We start from the raw sequence: 21,298 nt of genomic DNA, 5'->3' as shown, positions 1-21,298 counted from the left end.
GGGGTGCTGCTCGGGGGCCTCCGCCAGGCTTTGGGCTGTGGATGGACCCCCGATGGTGTCCGTCCCCAGGCACGTCCCCTGTGTGAGCTCCCCACCGTGTCACCACTGCTCTCGCTTTGCCCTCGCGTTTTGCTCAGCCGCTGCCCCCAGCGTTCAGACCCGGACACCAGCCTGCGTGCAGTGGGCCAGTGGGGCTGCGCTTACTGGAGCAGTCTGAGCACCTCTGGGTTTGCCCGGTGCAGGTGCACGAATGGCTGCTGGCATTTCTGGCAGGGCTGACACCGGAGAGGTCAGGGGAAGGACGGGGCTCCCAGCTGGGACAGCAGCACAACGGTGAGAGGTGTGCGACCCCAGCAAGCTCCTGCTGCTGCTGCCGCTCCCCTGCCAGTACCGGGGTCCTGCTGGGGCTGCGCCGCTCCTGGCTGTGCTGTCGGGACAGGGCTGAGCCGGGGCCGGGGCAGCTCGTGGCCGGCGGGACCCCAAGGTGGGCGCTGGGTTCCAGCCCCACATGGCTCTCCCCGCGGGCCGACCCTGCTAATCAGCTGTGAAAGAGAGAGAGAAAGCTGGAGAGAAATCTTTCTCTCTGCTAACCTCATCACAATAAAGATTCCTATAAAGAGCTCTTATCCTTGAAGAAAATGAGGCACATAAGCAGGAATAGTAAACAAAAGGCTGTCATTTTGACCCAGGAGTGCTTCATGTTGTTGGCAACTGCCAAGAGGAAACATAAAGAGAGGCTGCATCCAAGTCCCAATTATGCAGAACTATGTGACTGATATGTCAATGAGTCCCCCCGGGAGGAGACCACCAGCGCTGCCTGCGCACCATCTGCACACGCCGCCATGCGCCGGGCCTGCCCGCACCCCCGAGCAAAGGCGTGCGTGGCATCGGAAGAATGCGGGGGACAAGGTAATGTCATCGGGAACGCTATCGCCAAAGTCCTCGCCGCGCGCACGTTATCGCCACGCGCCCCGGAGTCAGGGACTGCGGGCAGCCGGCGGCGCAGGCGGCCGGCTCTGGCCAACAGTAGTGCTGACCACACCTGCTGCAGGCACGCTCCGGGAACGTGGCGCAGGCAGGAGGGCTGCCCCGCCGCAGATAAGCTGAGTGGATGAAGATAACATCCGAGAAGGAGATACGCTTTGCCGAGCATCAAGGCTGCGCACCAGCAAGGAGCCAAAGCGCGGCTGCGTCCCGCGGCGGGTGGTGCGGCCCCGAGGGCTCCGCTGCAGCCGTGCCGGCCCCTTGGTGATGGCCGGGGCTTTGGTGACAGCAGCTGGGGTTGGCGATGGCTGTGGCAGGGCTTGGCCCCATGGGGAGCACGAAGCAGAGGCTGTGCCAGTCCCTCAGCCGTGATGGGGAAGGTGTCACTGCATGGCCGGGGGCAGCGGTGCCTCCTCTGTGCCCATGGCTGCTGGGGACGCCCCCACCAAAGCTGCAGCAGGGCCTTTGGGCGCAGGCACCCAGTGGCAGCCAGCCCCCCTTCCTAGCACCTCCCTGGGAGCCTGTGTCACTGGGAGCACAGGGCCCTGTCCCCTCCTGGGTGCTGGCACCAGCTCATCCCTCTGCCACCAAACCCTTGCCCCACGCTGCCCCTCTGCCCATCCCCAGGCACCCCCAGGGCTGTGCACAGCCTTTGGCACGGGCTCTGCATGCCAGGCTGCTGCCTGAACGGGCACTTGCTGCAGGGGTACACAGGGTGCCCGCAGGCACTGCCGGTCCCGTGTCCTACAGCAAGCCCAGCACTGGGACGGGAAGGAGAGCAGCAGCCTGGGCAAGTGGTGGGTGCCACTGCTGCAAAGCGCCCCAGTGTTGGAGCTGGTGCCCTCATTGCAGACAAAGCTGGGTGTCCCCAGTGCCAGAGCCCCGTGTGCCCACCTTGCCAGGAGCTGGCTCGCTGCAGGGCCCCTGTGGCTGCCCCGACCTGCAGCTCCCCAGCCCACCCCTCCGTCCGGCCCCGCCGCGCTGCCCCGAGAGCGAGCACTGAGCGCGCACCCGCTGCAGGAGCTGGGCCACGGCCTTGGCAAGGGCCTGTGCAAAGGAAGGTGCCCAAGGCCAGCAGGGACGTATTTACCCCTGAAAACACCTAGCTTCAAAAATAGCAAGTGGCCGGCATGCGGCCGGGGCTTCCCGGGGGAACAATGCCCGGCGGGAGGAAGCGGAGCGGCCGCCCCGCACTGCTCCGTCCCCGCCTCGCGCGGGGCTGAGCCGCGAGCCGCTGTGTGCCGGCCCGGCGGGGACCTTGAACCTGCCAAAGATTTATTTTCCCTGACATTGGCATTGCATCGGAACATCTGGCATTCGGCTGATAATTGCTTGGGATCGGGGCGGAAGCTGCCTCTCCAGGCCTGGCTCTTCTACAGAGCTGTGTTTTCGTTACTTTTCTCCTCTCTTCAGCTGCAGAGTGAGGAAAAAACAACCGGGGCTGCACAGCTCATGGCTCCCGCTCCTTCCCCACAGCCCCGTGCCGCGGGCTCCCCGCTCCCTCCTGCGGTGAGGCCGTGAGCTGGGGTCTGTCCCTGTGGGGTGACGCCCGTCCTGTGGCCCCAAGCCTGGGTCCTGCCGCCCTGGTACCCGCTGGGGCCACAGCACAAAGTCCTCGGGGCCGTGGTGCTGGGGTGAGCCACCAGCGAGCTCTGTGCAGACACGTGGGGAGATGCTGGGGTGATGGATAGCGGGGCTGTGGGGAGGAAGAAGGAGCAAATCCCTGCCCTGGCAGGAGGGAGGTGTCGTGAGTGGCCTCTTCCCCAGCACCTCGCCTCCCTGCGCTCACAGGGAGATGGAAACCAGAGCCCCGGGGCCACCACAGTGCCCAAGGGTCAGGACTGTGCCCGGCACCGTGCAGGAGGTGGGAAATCCAGGTGGTGGGGACTTTGCTGTCCCAAAGCCTTGTCCGTGAGCACTTTTTCCATGCACTCCAAGTGGGCAGCTGGGCTCTGTGCCTGTCCCGGCCACTGTGGGTGCTGGCCTGGGTGGCCCAGGTTCCTTCAAGGGCTGGAGAGGCCTCGGCTGCTGGTCCCCGGTGCTGGCTTTGCTCGTCCCATAGATCCTGCTCCTCCCGAGGCGTCCTGCCCCGCAGCCTGACCTGGCGTGGCCGCCCCACGGCCCCCTCCCTCGCACCGTGGCCATAAATCAGCGTGGCCCCGGCGCGGGCGCAGGCGCTGGTGCGCTCGCCCCTGCCCACCCGTGCCCCCCGCCTCCCGCCGGAGTTCCTCTCTCCTGGTGCTTTATCTGCTGCAGAGGTCCCACTTATCTCCCCTGTCACTTTCTAATGCTAGTTTATGGGCAGCATTTTGTAGCTTAATTATGATGTTTTTCTGCATGGTCACGTGGCCACAGAAACCAATAAGGCAACTAAGTTGGTCCATCTCGGCTGAGCCTGGCCCCCGCGGGGAGGAGATTGGCTGGTGTCCTGCACCGGGCGCTGTGTGCGCAGCCAGAGCCCCGACACCTCCCCAGCGGACACGGGCCCTATAAATCCCCCAGCCCACTCCGGAGGGGGCAGCGGGACCCGACACCCGTGGAGGATCCTTGGGCTGGGGTTGCTCGCCCGAGGTGCGAGCGAAGATCTCCTGGCACCCCCACCCCGTGTGCAGCGGGGCACAGCGCCGTGTCGCGGTGAGTATTTGCCAGCGGGGACACCCGCAGCCACCCTGCCCTGCCTGTCCCCTGCCCGCGCCCTGGTTCCTGGGGTCTCTCTGGCCTGGTGGAGGTTGGGGACGCTTGGCAAGGAAGTGGGAGCCGTGCGTGGGCCTTCGCTTCCCGTCCCATCCCCATGAGCGGACGTGGGGATGGAGGCACCAGCATCAGCTGGGCGTGGGGACACCCAGGGACACCCAGGGACACCCAGGGACACCCAGGGTCTCCTGGCCCTGCTTTGGGCCCCAAGGGCAGCAGAGCGAGGTCCCGCCATGGCCTCAGCCCTTTGGCCTTGGTGCTGCCCAGAAATGCCAGATCCAGCCGCGGGGCAAGGGGGTGGCGAGCGAAGGGCTCTGAGGGGCTCTGAGAGTGCAAGGGGCGGCGAGCCGGGGGTTCCTGGCCACCCCAGCTCCGTCGCAGCCCCCTCAAGCACAGGCAGCCCCCGCACCCCCGGCTCCTTCTGGGCTCCTCTCCCCGGTGGCAGCCGAAGCCCCGCGGCTCCCGGCAGCTCCCCTGGAGCTCACAGCGAGCGTGGGGGCTGCGGCCGGGGGGCTCTGCGGGCTGTAGGCGCGCTCCTTCCCAGCCAAACCACCCCGCGCCGGGGGCTGCCTGCTGCTATTCTTAGCCTGGGCTCGGCTCCTGGTGGCTCTGGAGCGATCCTGTGCCGAGCCCGCTTCCTGTTTGCCGCACATCCCTGCCAGCGCCGCTTCCTCCCCGGGGCACCCACGGGCCACGATGGGCGTGCGGGATGAGCCGTACGGGGCGAGCTGCGGGGGACGAGCTGCGTGGAATGGGATGTGCGGGGTGGGATGTGCGGGATGAGCCCAGCATCGGGGCCTGCGACCTCCCCGTGGCGCCCTTGGGTGTCAAAATGCCTCAGATTGCAGCTCCATCCCCTGTGGGCCCTTCATGGTGCCGAGCTGGGCAGCCAGGAAGCGTTTCTCGATGAGAGCAGCCCAGCCCCGAGGGGACGGGTTGAGCTCCCGTGCCTGGCTCAGTGAGGGAGCCTCGAGCTCCCCGTGGCCGAGCACCCAGACTGGGGCATGTGCCCGGCCGGGCTGGGAGCAGGAGGCTCCTCCTGCCTGGTGATGCGGTGCCAGGCCAGGCACAGAGTCACCCTTTGCTGTGTTTTTGGGCTCCGTTTGGCCCTGGTTGCCGGCCAGGGGGAGCCCCGAACTGGGCTGCACCCCTGTGCGCCTGGGCAAGGCCCACGGCTGGGAGCAGGACACGTGTGGGTGCTGAGCTCCATTTGAGCAGCAGCTGCTCCTCCACCCCTGCCTGGAGGCAGCGCCCGTGCTGACTGGGGCAGCTCACCGAGCCCCCCAAGCAGCCCCTTCTCCAGGACAAGGCTGGGAGGCTGGAGGTGGCCGCGTTTGCCTGTGAGCAGGAAACTTCCTCAGACAGAACCAAGCCCAGCTGACAGCGGGGACGTGCGCTGTGCTGGTGTATGGGGGAGTGTGCTGGTTTATTCAGCGAGCGTCCCTAAAAGTGAGGCAGGGATCTGAACGGCGGCAGCGAGCGCTGTCTGTCCGGCTGGGCCACGTCCCTGCCGCTACCGCTGCCGGTGGCCTGGGGAGGTGCCGGGGGTGCCGCACACCCAGAGCTCCTCACGCAGCTTTCCTGGGGCTCCTCCAGCAGCTGTGGGGGTGACGGGCCTGCTCTGGCTGTCCTGGGGGGCCGGGGGCTGGCTGCTGGCTGCGGGCACCGCTCCGGCTCCCACATATAAAGCCGTGCAGGCCGGAGCAGGGGATAGCGGGGGGCTCTTGTGTGCCGTGGGTGCTGCGGGGCCCGGCTGCTGCGGGCGGCTCTCGGCCCCTTGGTGCAGGGAGGTGGCCGCAGCCCCAGCCGGGGGCTCGGTTCCCATCTCCTCCTGCCCCGGGGCCGCCGCCGTCGGGGCCTCCGCAGCCGGGGGGCCGTGGCCGTGCCGTGCCGGGCCGTGCCCGCAGCCCCTTGCCCCCGGGCTGCCAGGTCCCTCCTCCCCAGCCCGTCCCCAGCCGCCAGCCGCCCGCTCTCCCAGAGGAGGTTCCCCAGCCCCCGGGGGGCTGGCCGCTCGCCCGCACCAGCATGGAGCTGCTCTTCCAGGCGCTATAAAGGGCTCCGGCGCCGGCACCTGCCGCTCGCTCTCCGCCGCGCCGCGCTCCCGCTGCCGCTCCCGGCGCAGGGCTCGGGGCCGCCCGGTGCCCGTCCCCCCCCCGGCCCCGTCCCGCTGAGCCGCCGCCGTGTCCCGCAGCAGGGCCGCCGGCGGGGATGGACTATTCGTATGATGAGGACCTGGACGAGCTGTGTCCGGTCTGCGGGGACAAGGTCTCGGGGTACCACTACGGGCTGCTCACCTGCGAGAGCTGCAAGGTAGGAGCGGGCAGGGGGCTGCGGGGGGGGGGGGGGCACGGCCGGGGCCGGGGCTGCAGAAGGGGGGCACGGCCGGGGCCGGGGCTGCGGGGTCCCCCCCGGGCCGCCCCTCGCCCGCTTTCGTTAGCGGCGCCTCGCCGGGCGGCGGCACGGGAGCGCGGCCGCGACGGGAGCCCCGGCGGCGGGCGGGGGGCTCGGGGCAGGGCGGGGGGCTCCGGGCGGGGGGCCGGGGGCTCGGGGCCGGTGCCCGCCGCATCACCGCCGCTGGCCGCCGCAGGGCTTCTTCAAGAGGACGGTGCAGAACAACAAGCACTACACCTGCACCGAGAGCCAGAACTGCAAGATCGACAAGACCCAGAGGAAGCGCTGCCCCTACTGCCGCTTCCAGAAGTGCCTCACCGTGGGGATGCGCCTGGAAGGTACAAACGGGACAGGACGGGACGGGACGGGACGGGTCGGGACGGGACGGAGCGGGGGGCTCCGTGCTCGGTGCTCGCCCTGCGCGCTCCCCCCGCGGCCGCCGCCGCGCCCCCCGGGCCGGTAATTGCCGGGGCTGCTCCGGTTCCGTTTTTCCTCCCCAAGTTAAACAAAAATTCGTTTTTTCGCCTTGCCTTCTGCTTTTCGTTCCTTTGTTTTTGTTTTGTTTCTCCGGGGGTTTTGGCTGCCGCGGCTTCAACTTTCCAGGATTTTTTTTCTTTGCTGGCAGAACGGTTGGGAAATAGCAGAGGAATTATTGTTTTCCTTAATCACATAATTCCAGAAGCTGAGACTTAAGGAAAACGTTAAATATTACGAGACTCACAATAAAACTGCGTGAGACCCACCACAAATTATATTTTTCCTCTTGGTGACATTTCGTATAACAGATTTCTCAGCTGCCTGACTCTCGGGGAGTGCAATTACATCCCCCACTGTTGTCACCTCGCTCGTGTCAGAGGAGCTGATCCTGACTGAGACGTTCGAGTCGGGCCCTGACATCCCCGCATCTTGTGTTGTGGTTTCTGCAGCGCTTAGCACAGCCCAGCAAAATACATCCAGGACACAGTTCGCTGGCAAGCGATTGCAAAGCAAAAGCAAACGCAAACGTGGAAAGGAAAACTCCTGCCGTTGTCAGCTCCCCCCCAGCCCCTTCTTGCCTGAACCCGTTCACATTTTACGGCGGGTGGCTGGGGGCAGGCTGGGCTGACGCTTCTCACCTGGCCGGGCAGGGCTGCATGGCGCGGAGTTGAAGGCGAGGTGCGGGTTAATGGCGAAGCACTGCGCGTACTTGCAGGGAGCCCAGGGAGCGGGGTTGGAGCGCTGCTGGGGCGGAGGCGCGGGGCTGAGACACAACATCGGGCTGCAGAATCAGCCCCTGCAAACTCCCGGCGAGGTGCAGCTTCCAGCCCTGTCTCCAGACTGATCCCAGTTCCCTGCTTCTCCCCGGACTGGAGTTACTGGTACCCTGAGCCTGCCGTGCGCGGGCCAGCACCGCACCCGTCAGCAGGGGTTTGGGATTAGGGCAGGTGCCGGCTGTAAGGGACAGGCAGAGGCAGCTTTTGGGGGGGCAGATGCACTTTTGGTTTCCCGTTTTTGGCTGTTTTTGTCTTGCTCACCATGGAGCTCATTTGGCCCCGTGTTTTGCCTGGCTAGCAGGGCAGCGGCCGGGCTATCGGCAGCCGTCTCGTTCCAAACAGCCTCTTTTTGTTTATTTCCTTGCCGTTAGCTGCAGCAGCTCGCTGGGGAGGGAGGCACCCAGAGGCAAATAGCATTCCTGTGGGACTCTTGTGTTAAAAACTGGAGCCTACATTGCCTTCGTTATTGCATTTTTTGGTCAGGGAAGCCAAGCTACACGGAGAATGCTTCAGCAACACAGGACAAAAGCAAGCCCCGAATGATTAATTTTGGAGACAAGCACGGTGGTGACACCGGCCCCCTCCCGAAGCCGCAGTGCAGCTTGTGGCTGGGGGAACCGCGGGGCAGGGGGCGCAGAGCTGCCGCGGGGACGGTGACGTGGCCAAGGGCCGGGGGCAGGGGGCTGGGGGCTGGGGGCTTCCCTTTGCCCACCTCTCTCCCTGCTCCGGGCTCTTGGCTGTGAGATGGCCAGGGTGTGAATCCAGTGGGATTTAGAAACGGATGCAGTCCTGAAATGGAAAAGGGGAGTAGGAGGGGGTTGAAAGCCCCCTTCTGTCTTTGTGTTCTTGGTCCAAGATGGAAGGAGGTGACCGGTGTTTGCCTGGGGAAGGTTTTGGGCAGGGAGGATGCAGGTGGGCTTGGGATGTGCTCCCTGGGCTCCCTTTCTCAAAGGGCAGGGGAAATGCTGGTGGGGGAATAAACCCCAAAATATTATTTGGAGTGGGTAGGAGATGAGGGCTCTCGGTGCGCCCTACGGTGTGGGGCTGGTGGCAGAGGCCAGGTGCCAGCTGGGGCTGTGCTGGGGTGTCCCCACGGGGAGCCCCGTGGGGGTGCTGGCAGCAGAGCCTGGAGGCAGGCACGGCCCGAGGCAGCTGCGTGCGGGGCAGGCTCCCACGAGCCGGGGAGCTGAGGCATCCCGGGTCGCGGAGGATGCCTGTGGCCGCGTGGCTCGAGATGCTGTTTCCATGAATAAAGAATGAGGGAGGAAGCACAGGGCGGCTCCCCGGGGAGCACATTCCTGCTCTCCCTGCAAACGCACTCCCGCCCTTCCAGCCTGCCCGGGGAGGGTCTGGGAGCTCTCCGGGGTCTGGCCACGCTTCCAGCATCCGCGGGGCACACGGCTGAAGGAGAAGCAGAGGTACCAGCGGTGACACAAAAGCAAGAACCGGCTGCTCTCCGCGAGGCTGTGAGCCAGCTGAGGGGCTTTTCCCTTTCATGCTCGGCCGCGGGCTGTGCTCGCTGGCTCGCTCATCCCTGGTGCCTGCCGAGGCGTCCAGCTCGCGGCCTCCCGAGCGGGGCTGTGCGGGTGGGCTGGCGGCTGCGGGGCCAGGATGAGTTGTGCTGCAGAGAAGCACCTGTGTGCTCGCACAGTGACACATTCTTGGGTTTCCTCGGGGTTCAGCAGGAATGTTTGCTTTGCTGCAGGCCATCAGGATGACTCCAAGAGCGGGGCACTTGGGCTGAGCCCCCGGCTGTGGCTGGCCCTGGGCAGCCCGAGGGCACCTCACAGCCGTGCACAGGGCTCTGAGAGCCCTGGAAATGGGAGAGGGCTGCAGGAAGAGTGCAGCTTGGGTGCACACAAGCTGGAGTTTGTGCTGCCCCAGGCTCGGCAAAAACAAGGAAATCCTGGGGCTGGTCCAGGGTTGAGGGCTGTAAAAATGAAAGCAGGCGTCAAACCCCCCCTTGTCTGCCCAGGCTTCTGGGGCTCTGCTCTAAGCCCACACAGGGCACAACCTCCCCTACCCCTGTGCATTTCATAGCTCAAGCCAAGTATTTCTTCCTTCCTTGCAATTCCCAGAGGCTTTGAGGCACAGCAGACCCCAGCCCCGCAGCACAGCCCTGCCCGCAGCTCTCTGGGCAACTGTCCCAGTGCCCCCCAGCCCCATTTGTCTGCCCCCCCTCGCGGTGCCCTCCCTCGGCGCGGGTTCACTGCAGCCTCTGCCGCCTCTGCCCCACAGCCGTGCGTGCAGACCGGATGCGCGGAGGCAGGAACAAGTTTGGGCCCATGTACAAGCGGGACCGTGCCTTAAAGCAGCAGAAGAAAGCCCTGATCCGTGCCAACGGCTTCAAGCTGGAGACCGTGCCCCAGATCGTGTCTCCCGTGCAGAACGACTACAGCCTGTCCTCCACCATCCACAGCATCCACGCCATGTCCAAGACCCTGCCGCCCAACCCTGCCGCCCTGACGCCCGTCGACTACGAGCGCGGCCCCTACGGGACGCCCTCCCTGGGAATGACTGTGCCCAGCCACGTGCCGCTCGCCGGCTACCACTACCCCTCCTTCCCCAGCCGCACCATCAAGTCCGAGTACCCCGACCACTACACAAATGCGCACGAGCCCGTGCCCTACATGTACCCAGAGACCTACCCCAGCAGCTCCCCGCCCGACATCCCCGAGGTCATCCTGAAGCTGCTGCAGCTGGAGCCCGACGAGGCCCAGGTGAAGGCGCGGATCCTGGCCTGCCTGCAGCAGGAGCAAGGCAAAGGCCGGCACGAGAAGCTCAGCACCTTCGGCCTCATGTGCAAGATGGCAGACCAGACCCTCTTCTCCATCGTGGAGTGGGCACGGAGCTGCATCTTCTTCAAGGAGCTGGAGGTAGGGGCCTGGGCGCTGGGAGGGAGGTGGCATGGGGATGCGGGCAGCGAGGGGAGCGGGGATAAGTGCCGGCAGGACGGGGTGCTGCAGCGGGCAGGATTGGGGCTGACGTGCTGGCAGCAGGGCAATGGCCATGACCACAAACCTGCCGGCACCGCGGGGCTCGCCGTGCCCGGTGCATCACGGCGGGGGCTGGTGCGGAGGCAATCGCCGGCAGAGTGAGTGCGGTGTCAGGCTCTAGGTATAATTGAAAAATGTAACGTTGAGGAATTATAGTTGAGACAATTCTCTCCTCCGCCTTTAGGAGGAAAATCGATGCTGTCAGGTGGGTGCCCGCGAGCAGCAGGGAGCCAGGGCCGGGCTGGGCTGAGGGCAGCTCCCCTGCACCGGCCTCAGCTGCCGGCAGCCGCGCGCTGGGGAGCACGGTGCTAAGATCCCAAAGTGCTGCAAAAATGGGAGAATATTTTGCCGTGTTGGCACAGTGCTGCAAGCTGAGTCCCACAGCTGCCGGGAGAGGCAGGTGCCTTCCTGTGCATGCAGTGTGAGGCTGCACTACCCAGGGCTGGCCAAAATCAGCGCCCATCCCAGTGCCACAGGAACCATGCCCAGGACAGGGCCATGCTCCTTGCCATGCCCACCCCATGGGTACCACAGGGCAGAGCCTCTCTGCCCAAAATAGCCCCTGGCTATCCAAAACACTGTCAGGAAGTCGCATTGTGGGGCTGGGTCGGGCTTATTTCAATCATATCAGTGTCCAGCCTGGATTTTGGGAACAGGGCGGCTGTTGTTTTGCAGGAGATATTGTAAACAGTGTAAATTCAGCCATCAGCTGCATTGCCGCGTAGCCTTGTAACTCTATTGTCTGCCTGATCACACCACGAAAATAGGCTGCTTCCGTGTGAACGCACCTCCGAGGGCACTCCTCCTCCTCCTCCTGCAGGGCTTGGGATGGTGCCACGAGGCCTCACCTGGCCGGGGCCACCGGTGCCCTGAGCACATCCCGGTGGTGCCCGGGGATGGAGCTGAGCGGAGCCCCCTGGGCACATCCCCCTGAGCTGCCCCATCCCTGGGGTGGGAGCGGGCTGGGGGCACCAGTGGGTGCACGCCACAGCCAGCACCATGCTGCACAGCACCAGGTGTCCCCCGGCACGGGGCGGTGATTTTTGGAGGCTGTGGGACGGGGCAGCAGCTCCGCAGCGCCTGGAACCTCTCCCTCTCCTGCCCGGCGCATAAAAGCGCGCGGTAAATGAACTCCTGCTAGTGCAGAGTTTATGGCTTTGCCCTAAAGCCCACTAGCACAGCGTAAAACCGCGGCCTCGGGGATCGATGGCCGTAACGCAGGCAGTCCCCGCGGCACGGCCGGAGCTGCCTGGAGCAGGGACACCGCAGCCCCCGGGGACCCAGGAACGGCCACGTGCAGGCGGCTGCTGCTGCCCCCAGCCAGGGAAGGGCTCCTGGGGGGCCGGGCTGGGAGGGCGATGCACCGGCATCACTGCAGGATGATGCTGAGCAGGGAGTGAGTACAGGTCACCTTTCTGTGTCCCCCATGTGCCGTGTCCCCCCTTCCCCAAGCACTCTTAGCTGCCAGGGGTGCTGGGGCCACTGCGTTTTGCAGCCAGACGGCTTCTCCAGGCCTGGAGGGGGCAAACCCTGGGGGGTGCTGGGGCGAGGCTTTGCTCCCTGCCTGGGGGAGCAGGACCAAGTCCCCCCCGGAGCCAGCAGGTCCCGTTCCCATTCTTGTTCCCACACCAAAAGCCCAGTGAGGGACCCAGCACACCGGGCAGACCGGACCCTTTGCCATCTCCTCCCAGCTGGATGCCGGGGCCAGGGCTGGGGCCGTGGGGAGAGCCCCCCCGGCTCCTCCACTGCGCCCTGGGAAGGACACGGGGGGAGAGGGGCGAACGGCCCCTTGACATCAGCTCGCGCGCCACGTCCGCCCGCAGGCGCGGGGCAGCCAGATTGAAAACAGATTTAACTTCCCAGATATATCGTTTCATTTAAGGGCCAGTAATTCTGTCAGTCTGCCACTGACAAACGAGGGTCCCCATGCCAATCCGCCGCGAGACTGATGTCGCCGCGTTCATCTTGTGTCACCAGGCGGAGAATTACGGACTGCGCTGGCCTTCGGAGCCAAGACTAATAATGCCGCACGGCAGAAGGGGATTTGGGGGCCCGCTTGTTTATCGAGGGCCGGCCGCGGAGCCGCGGCGCGAGGCCGCGCGGGCGGAGGTGGAAGAGGTCAGCGCTGACGCCCATAAATACGAACTTTAACTGAGTCTAGATGAGATGTGTCAGGACTGAGGGAAGATTTGCAGCAGCTCTTCAGGAAGAAAAATATGGGCCGGGGGTGAAATATATTTTGTTGGGTCGCGAGTCTCAGGCAACTTTGTCCTTTCAGATGTAATTTTTTATATATATATGGAGAGAGAGAGGGATGTGAGTGCACACGCACACTTGCACACTCACATTGTGTCTGCTCGAGGTTCCTTTTATACACAAATATCCTGCACAGTCTGGTCTAGATGGGTGATATTGCTACGTGTATCTATAAATATCATGCACACAGGGGTGCGATGACCTTTAGATTGGGATGAGCAGCCAGGAATGTTAAACAAATTGCCGTGGTTTCAGCCCGAGGCTGGTCAGAGCCCCGGTGGCTGGGCACGCGGGCTCGCTGCGAGGGGTGCGCACAGCCGGGGGCCAGGGGACACCGATCCCCCACAGCCCTTCCTCGCTGCTCCCCACCCGTGGGTGAACACCAGCCTGGGGGAAACGCCGCTCCAAGGGGCTTCTGTGCTGCGCTGTCCTCGGGGCTGGTTTCCCTCGCTCCTAGGAGCGATCTCGCAGCCACCACGGGGCCATTTGCAGTCGGCTGCTCCTCTGCCTGCAGCACGCATGGGTCATCTTGACCCCCATCTCCTGGCCAACAGCCAGCGCGTTTTTGGCAGATTTAAAATCTCCTTCTGGTCGTGGATGCTGCAGCAATGTTTAGCATCCTCTGCACTGGGGTAAATGTGACTGCTTCCCGTGGCTGCTGCTCCCGCAGCGCGCCGATGCCGAGGGCTGCTGCTGGCACGGGCAAAGGGCACAGCCCAGGGCCACAGCGCGTGCTCTGCCTGCAGGGAGGTGTCAGCCCAGCCCTGCTGCACGGGGCTTGGTGGGTGTTTTTTTTTATTTTTTTATGCTTTAAGCTGCCCATGGCAGTGGTATCTGGGCAGGGGGAAGGGGGCCTGCATCTGACCATTAACACCTTACACTTGTGTGGGGTTTTGATTGCCGGCCCCCGGCGGACGGTTAATCCACTTTCGCACTTCCCAGCAGCCGAGGTGACAGGTCCTGCTCGCACCCAGTAATTGCCCGGGCTGCAGCTCGGGGTGCTGGTGCTCACCGTGTGCCCACGCTGGGACGGAGCCGCAGGGGCCAGCCCCACACCAGGATTTGGGCAAAGTCCCTTAGGGCAGCGCTGGGGTGTGGTTGGGTTGGGAGGCATCCAAGCACCCCTCAGGCCCATGGTGTGGTGCAGGCAGTGCTGGGTGGGTGTGCTGGAGCCGCCGAGCACCTTGGAGCAAGGTGAGGCTGGTGGTGCTCACTGGGGTCACTCACGGTGCTGCAGGGATGCCCGAGTGTGGGCAGGGGTACCAGGGGGACACCCTGTGCCAACACATGCAGCAGCACGGGGATTTAGCTGCTGGGGGAAATGCCTGCCCCCTCCCTGGACCTTTACAGCCCAGCCCCACTTATTGTAGGGAAATGGATTTTTGTGTCGGTTGCGGGTGTGCCTTCCTCAGAAAGGCCTTTTCCACGGCTGTGGTGGCAGGTGAGTGCTCGCCCCGCACGGGGAGCGTTTCACTGCCACGTTTTGTGAACGGGTTAAATGCTTTCTTTAAAAAAAAGAAAAAAAAAGAAAATAAAAAAAAAAGCCTCTTAAAGACAGCTTGCATCAGGTCCTTGATAAAGCACTCCGTTGAAAAGCCTTGACATTAAAAGAGGAAGATCCTTTGCTTAACTTTTAAAGGCGAGTGTGCGTGCGTGCCGCCTCGCCGGGAGGACCGATGGGCACTGAAGGGCCGTCCATTAGGAGCCCCCTCCTCTGCACAGCACCGGCTGCAGTGGGGGCACGGGGAGGCCACCCCCATGGTGGGAGCAGGGTGCAGGGATGTCCCCAAACACCCCGTGCAGCGCTGGAGCCCGTGGAGCCTCTGCTGGGCTCCCACCATGGCCCCACGGAGCCCCCAGGAAGGCCACACACGGCACACTGGGGCAGGCAGCGGGCACTGCGGGGCGAGGTGTGCCGTGGGTGGCGTGGAGGTGACACTGAAAGCGCCTGCGGAGCTTGGGAGAAGCCAGCAGGTCGTTACGGGAAGAAACGGGGGTTTCGGGACTGTTTGGATGTTTCCTTTTGGAAAAGATGAGTTTCTTTAGAGCATTTTTTAGAGCAAAGCCCTCAGCCTGTCCCTCCTGGAGCTCGTCCCGGTGAGGAATGAGGCACAGGAAGGAGGTTCCAAAACAAGGCCAGGAGATGAGCGGGGGGCTCGGCGCTGGCCGGGTGCTGCCGGCTGGGAGCGTGCAGCCGTGCGGGGAGCCCGGCTCCCTGCACCGCTCACCAGCCGCCGGCCTTGGGGCCAGAGGTCGTTCCGAATGCAGAAAACCTCCATTTTGTTTTGACGCAGAATGAGCTTTTCCCCAGTTCTTTGTTCAGCAGCCGAGCAGAAACCCCGTGTCCTGTGGGGCTCTGGTCTCTGGGGCTCGGGCTGGGTGCAGTGGCTGGGGCAGCCCTGCTGCTGCGGGCACTTGGCACCGCCGGGCACCTCCCTCCCCAGTGCCACCCGGGGCCAACCACCACCACAGCTCCCAAATACGCCCAGGCAGCCTGTGGGGGGTGCCGGGCTCAGGAACCATAAAGCTCTTTCTCATCCGACTTCCATTCCTTTTGCAATCTACCGACCCTGGTTTATTGCAGCCTCTTCAGCCAAACGACGGTATTATCCAGCTCCATGATGCTGCATCTGTCTTCCTTCTATTAAAAGCAGCGAGCACAATGGCCCTGCAGAGCTCTTCTGGTGGCGCTGAATTTGCTGGGAGGGAAGTATTGATGATAAACCCCGCACCGGTGGGGACGGCGGCTTTGGGGCTGCCTCCTCCCCGCTGCCGGGGCTGGGACAGCAGAGGAGCGGGCAGGGTGTGAGTGCTGGGAGGCACCAGGGGTAAAGCGCTGGAGGACGGGCGCTGTGCTCTGCAGCTGTACGGTGACCAGGGACGGGCAGCAGACACAGGGCCTTTGTGCAAGAGCAGCGTCGCACTCCCCCGTCGGGGTGCCGGGCGAGGGGATGCGGCCAGTGGTCATTTTGTTAAAGATTTGTGCACGGCTTCGGCAGGATTCCTGCTGATAAGGGGCAGCCAGCCCCGCTCCTCTGCTCCCCTCCCCTGCCCTCCTCCGGCCCCGCTCCCCCTCTGTGGGGTCCCGCTGCAGCTCCCTGGGATGGCCGTGGGTCTGCACTGCCCTGCGTGGGACACCAGGCAGGGATTAAAAAAATGTGGGTTTTTTTTTGGCAGACAGTGATAGTGGGGGCAAAGTCCCGGACCCCAGGAGCAGAGGGGCTCCCTGTGGAGGTGGCAATGCCCCTGCAGTCACAGCCCTTCACCAGCCCAGCCCGGCTGCTGCCGGCAGGCAAAGCTGGCCATGGAGAGGAGCTGGGGTGGGAATGGCCCCGTGGGTTCGTCCCCTGTGGGCCACATCCACGTGCGCGGGGGCATCAGCGGCGCGGCTCTGCCTGTGTTGCAGGTGGGCGACCAGATGAAGCTGCTGCAGAACTGCTGGAGTGAGCTGCTGGTGTTCGACCACGTCTACCGGCAGCTGCAGCACGGCAAGGAGCACAGCGTGCTGCTGGTCACCGGCCAGGAGGTGAGCGTGGGACTGCCCCTGGGGCTGTGGGGCCGGGGAGATTTTGGTCTCACTTCTGGCCATGTTCCTCGTGGCACAGGGTGTCCAGTTTGTTTGTGCTGCGGGCTGGTTGTGCAGAAGATGATGTTTTTGCTGCACTCTGCAGAGAGACCTGAGCCTTCTGCCCAGCCCTGGGGCATGGCCCCATCCCACTGCCCTGTGGGCTCCCGGGTCTGCAGCAAAATGTTTCATACAGGGGAAAATCCCCAGCCGGGTTTTTATTCACAGAGCACTCAGCTCTGCGGGGGGCCCGGTTCTGAGCAGCAGCAGAGCAGAGGGGACCCACGGCACCACCACTGTTCACTGCTTCTCCCCTGCTTTTGGCTGGAGCCGTGGGCTGGGGCGAGCTGGTGGGGGCGGCAGGGAGGGCGCAGGGTGCTGCAGCTGATGCTCGCCCCCTCCTGCAGGTGGACCTGTCGACGGTGACGGCACAGGCGGGCTCCATCCTGCACTCCCTGGTGCTGCGGGCGCAGGAGCTGGTCCTGCACCTGCACTCCCTCCAGGTGGACCGGCAGGAGTTCGTCTGCCTCAAGTTCCTGATCCTCTTCAGCCTCGGTGAGCAGGGCATGGGCAGGGATCCACCACGGGGCACAGGGCTGCGGGTCGGAGCACCGCGAGGCTGCCCCAGGCGTTATGGGAGGCGGTGGGAGCAGCTGGGCTGGCTGCGGGAGGGCTGGGGACTGAGGGGCTGTTGGCGAGGCACCGGGAGCAAGGGCTGATGCCTTTCAGCTGCCCTGCCTTGTGCAAGAGGCCTCTGCGGTTCCTCGGGCTGTTTCTGCTTTGCTCTGGCTGCGGAGGCCGTTGCAGCGCCAGGTGCCCGCAGGCAGAGCCTGTTTTGGTCACCCACCCGCTGCACCCGGCGGGGAAACAAGCGGCTGATACGGCCCTGCAAAACAGGCGTGTTGACAGAGGCGGCCGCGGGGACGGCCCCTATCTCCCCCGGGATTTGCGTCAGAGGGCCCTGGCCAGGGGCTGCACGTTTCTCCTGATTAGGAGCTGCCTCGGAGCCTGCGGTCGGCCGACGCGGCGGGTTCACACGGTCCCTCCTCACCCAGACAAAATACGCGGGAGCCCTGAGAGCCCTCCCTGTCCCTGGGGCTCTGCCCCGGCCCCGGCCCCGGGAGCATCCCCCATCCACCACAGCCACCATGGGCGTGCGGTGCCTTTGGCATTTTCCCACAGGTTTCACCCCAAGGAGGGCAGTTTATGGGGTCCGGAGCCATCTCCAACCCAGCCGCCTTCGTTACCGGTGCTGACACCGTCACCTCGGCCCCGTCCCGGCAGCAGCTCTCACCCCCCGGTGTGAGGACGGTGGCAGGGCCAGCGAGGGGCTCAGCTGGCTGCCGTGCTCCCGGCTCGCACCTCTGCTGCTGCAGCCCCTCGGCTTCACACCCCGCTGCTGCCACCGCTAATTGTGCCTGCATCCGGGCCCTGGGGCTGAGCTGGGGCCGTGAGCCCAGCCTGGGGCATCTCTGTCCCCATCCCCAACCAAATCCAGCAGCGGGTCCCTCGCTGTGGGATCCCGGCACCTCGGGCAGGGTGGGTGTCTCGGGGCCTGGAGCCACACGGCTCTTCCTTCCTGCAGCTGCGGCATCTCCTCCCTGGGCTTTCTTTTTCTTTAGAGCTGTTTTGAAATCCAGAGAAATTAGATATGGGATTTGCTGTTCAAACAGTGATAAAGTGTGGCACAAACAGTGCCCGGGCTGGGAAATGAAGAAGCTGGTGGGGCCCACACCCCAGCCGCTGCCCCGCAGGATCTGCAGAGGTCAGGTTGGTCCCCACCACGCTGCCCTGTCCCCCATCTCTGTCCCGGTCCCCCATCCCCGTCCCTGTCCCCACCACATGTCACATCGAGCAGGGGCAGTGTCCTCCCGGGTGTGTGGTGAACGCCTGTGCCCGTGGAAGTTGTGCTGAGCACGGTGTGGTATTCCTCGTCCCTGGAGAGGCGGCTTCCAGGGAAGGCATGGAATAAAATAGCTGTGTTTTCCCAGACATCATGTTGCCCCAAATCCAACTTTTTCTCTCCATATTGCAGAGCTCACTTGGAGTAATTTGCCCTTCGCAGGCTCAGCTGTAGAGGATGGGATTGTGTATTATGTGCAGGATGTAATTGCCTTTAACAAGAGAATTTCCACATTTACCACTCTGGCATAGCACAATCAAAGCCAAGCCCTGCTCACAAGAGCTGCCATTTGAGTTCTAAATAGATTTCTCTCCTGAGCAGGTAAAGAGATTTAATTAAAATTAGGGCTTCTCAAAATAGCAATATTTATGAGGACGGCACAGGTTAGCTTTGTTCTACAGAAGGGCTTAATAGAGCCTTAATGGATTGACCTATCATTCGATTTCATGACTTACATTCATGAAGCAGCTACTCTTGGGGAGGGGAGGAAGAGAGGCTTTTATAGCCCACATTCCCTTAAGCGTTTGCAATTTATCAGCAGCTTCTCCCAAACAAAAGGAGCTGTGAATAGGAAGAACACTTGAGGGCATAGAAATAATCCCAGGCATATCTGTATGTGTGATGGGAGGCTTTGTCACAGGACAGTCTTTGCAACTGCTGCAGTGTCGCTAAATGAAGTGAGTCAATGTTATTTGGACAACATTCTTTATTCCTTGCAGGAATGAAAAGATTATTCAAATATTCAATTAAACAGTGAATAGGGTCTTTCAGAGAACCAGGTGAGTTCATCGAGTAGAACTAGCTATTGTTGAGCCAACTCAGGGGATAGATTTGACATTTATCAATATAACTTCTTTTTTTTTTTTTTTTTTTAATGACTCGCACAATAACCTTATGCAGATAAAGAGATTTCATAACAACAACCCCGGGTAGAAGGGAGAGGGCCACAATAGGAGCAAATGTGCCGCAGGAGTGAAAAGGGAAGGGTGATCTGATAAAGTGTGCCTTGGCACAACCCGTGGCACTCGTGCCTGCACCATGCAGTGCCCGCCCGGCCGCGCAGCCCGGCCCATGCAGGGCTGGAGGCTGCATCCCCCGGGACCCCCGGCAGTGCCTCCGCTCCCCATTGTGCCTGTGCCAGGGCTCAGCCCCCTCACCACCAGCACCACACGTTGCCCTCCTGAACGCTGCCCAGCCCCTTGGCCATGGCCACAGCCCGTTCAGCCCACAAGCCAAGTTTGCCTCCCTTCTTTTTCAGAGGCAAAAGCCTGAACTAGCCCCCAAACCTGCCATCGCCTTGGTTGAAGCCCCTGCTCAGATCCAGGAGCTCCGCACAGCCGTGCCTGAGCTGCAGACCCCGAGCCGAGCCTGGTGCCAGGAGCTGGTGGTGCTGTTGCCCACGCAGCCGTGGCGGCACAGTAAAGCTGCTAAATCCCAGCGCCCCAAGTGCTCCCAGTGCTGATATCTGCAGCAAGGTCTCCCAGAGGCGGGTGCTGCGATACAATCCGTGTTTGGCTGTGGCCAGCTGATGGGGAGCAGCACGGTGCCTAAAGCCATTAGACCTGCTGATGCAGCACCATGGGACACAGCTTGACACCCAGTGCCTTGCCCATGGAGCAGCAGCAGCGAACCGAGCACCCACGCTGCGGCGGCAGGGGGAGGGCAGGCCTGCAGTGGTCACCCTGGGTGCCCAAAGTGGAGAACCCCTGGCCCACAAGCTGGGCTTGCCCCTGGAGCTGCCCCTGGCCCTGGCTTTGGTTGTGGCATGGAGGTGGAGGAGCAGCTTGGGTGGGGCAGTGGCCTCGGGGCCACCCAAAGGTGGGGTCCTGCGGATAGGGCACGGGTCTGCAGCAGCAGGGGCACCCATGAGGTGGGCAGGGATGGGGGCTGATGGCAGCACAGCAGGACCCCTCGTGCCATGCGCTGGCACTGGGCGCAGTGACTGCAGGAACCTGGGTCCCACAGGGACAGATCCCTCCTGGGGCACCCAGAACAGAGTGGGGCAGGTGCCTGTGTTTGGCACCATTGCAGCACCCCTCCATCTCTTGCAGACGTGAAGTACCTGGAGAACCACACGCTGGCTAAGGACGCTCAGGAGAAGGCCAACGCGGCGCTGCTGGAGTACACCGTCTGCCACTACCCCCACTCCACGGACAAGTTTCGCCAGCTGCTGCTGCGGCTGGCAGAGGTCCGGGCGCTGAGCATGCAGGCGGAGGAGTACCTGTACCACAAGCACCTGAGCGGGGAGGTGCCCTGCAACAACCTCCTCATCGAGATGCTGCACGCCAAGCGGACTTGAGCGCGGCCCCGCGCACGGACCCGGCAGAGCCCCGGCGCTGACGGCAGCAGCACGGGGCAGGAGGTGCACCCGGGGTGGCCGCTGCCGCCTCTCACCCCGTGCTTCTCAGTGATGCTATTTAACCCGTACTATTGGAAAGGTCCCAGATGATTTATTTTAATACACAGTAAGGACTGTTAATGGCTGTGGGGCCGTGGGCTCAGCCGCTGGACTGCCCCATCGGCAGCGTGGCCCCGCAGCTCCTCTGCACACCCGGTGCCCAGCACGCCGCCTGCCAGACCCAGCTCTGTGGGGTGAGGAAGGGTAAAGCCCGGCTTTTCTCCTATTTATGCTCCTCTCCTGCTGTCCTTATGCACCATCTCCTTGCTGCCCTCCCTGCCCCCAGCCCAGCCCTGTCTCAGGACCCCTCATGCACAGGGCAGGGGAAGCAGCGAGCTGACCCCCTGCGGGCGGTGGTTTCGCAGGGCTCGCGGTGTGCCCAGACACTGGAGCGGTGGCAGAGGATTTCTGCAGGAGCAAACAGAGCCCCGGAGCTCCCGCAGTGTCGCTGCCTGCTGGGTGCCGAGCAGCACAGGAGGGGCCAGGCACTGCCGAGCCCTCAGCCAGGTTTTTCTCAGCGCCTGCTGGTGCGGGGGCGGCAGCCGTGGCTTTGCAGCCCTCGGCAGCTGCAGTGCACCCTGTGCCCAAGGTCAGCTCGTGTCTGGGGTGGCAAAGCTCGGTGCAGAGGCTCCAAAAGAGTCAGTGCTGGGAGCAGGGGCCCGTCCCTGGGATTTGAAGCTGCTGCTGCTGCAACACCCCCTGCAGCAGGACAGGAGTGGACACAGGGCTGAGAGCTCTGTCCCAGGAGCATTGCGGGTCCCTGTGCCAAGGCAGCACCGGCACTGAAGCTCCCTCCAGCCACCAGCTGTGCCCTCGTCTTGCCTGAGGAGCAGCCAAGGGACATGACGAGGCCAGGGG

General features: G+C 63.6%; 1 protein-coding gene across 2 annotated transcripts; it reads left to right on the top strand.

The window, feature by feature from the left end:
* Nucleotides 1–3,259: 3,259 nt before the first annotated feature.
* Nucleotides 3,260–20,410, top strand: NR5A1 (nuclear receptor subfamily 5 group A member 1). Of its 2 annotated transcripts, none has more exons than XM_068657054.1 (7): nucleotides 3,260–3,618; nucleotides 5,873–5,988; nucleotides 6,266–6,407; nucleotides 9,561–10,198; nucleotides 15,981–16,100; nucleotides 16,547–16,694; nucleotides 20,094–20,410. In XM_068657054.1, exons 2-7 carry the CDS (start codon nucleotides 5,887–5,889, stop codon nucleotides 20,339–20,341), a joined length of 1,398 nt encoding a protein of 465 aa, XP_068513155.1. In that variant the 5' UTR covers nucleotides 3,260–3,618; nucleotides 5,873–5,886; the 3' UTR covers nucleotides 20,342–20,410. The 2 variants fall into 2 exon arrangements, with proteins under 2 accessions (XP_068513155.1, XP_068513154.1); XM_068657053.1 differs by having other exon boundaries at nucleotides 3,261–3,618; nucleotides 5,870–5,988.
* The last annotated feature ends 888 nt before the right edge of the window (nucleotides 20,411–21,298 follow it).

This window comes from Anas acuta, chromosome 20 (assembly GCF_963932015.1).
Source record: "Anas acuta chromosome 20, bAnaAcu1.1, whole genome shotgun sequence".
NCBI lineage: Eukaryota > Metazoa > Chordata > Aves > Anseriformes > Anatidae > Anas > Anas acuta.
Note: the sequence above shows the minus strand (reverse complement) of the source record. Positions and strands in the feature narration are given on the sequence as shown.

Excerpts from the sequence above, each read along its gene's own strand:
- NR5A1 (XM_068657054.1), top strand. The coding sequence starts at position 5,887 with ATGGACTATTCGTATGATGAGGACCTGGACGAGCTGTGTCCGGTCTGC. Across the intron at positions 6,408-9,560 it reads CGTGGGGATGCGCCTGGAAG|CCGTGCGTGCAGACCGGATG; the intron begins GTACAAACGGGA and ends TCTGCCCCACAG. Across the intron at positions 16,101-16,546 it reads TGCTGGTCACCGGCCAGGAG|GTGGACCTGTCGACGGTGAC; the intron begins GTGAGCGTGGGA and ends CCCCTCCTGCAG.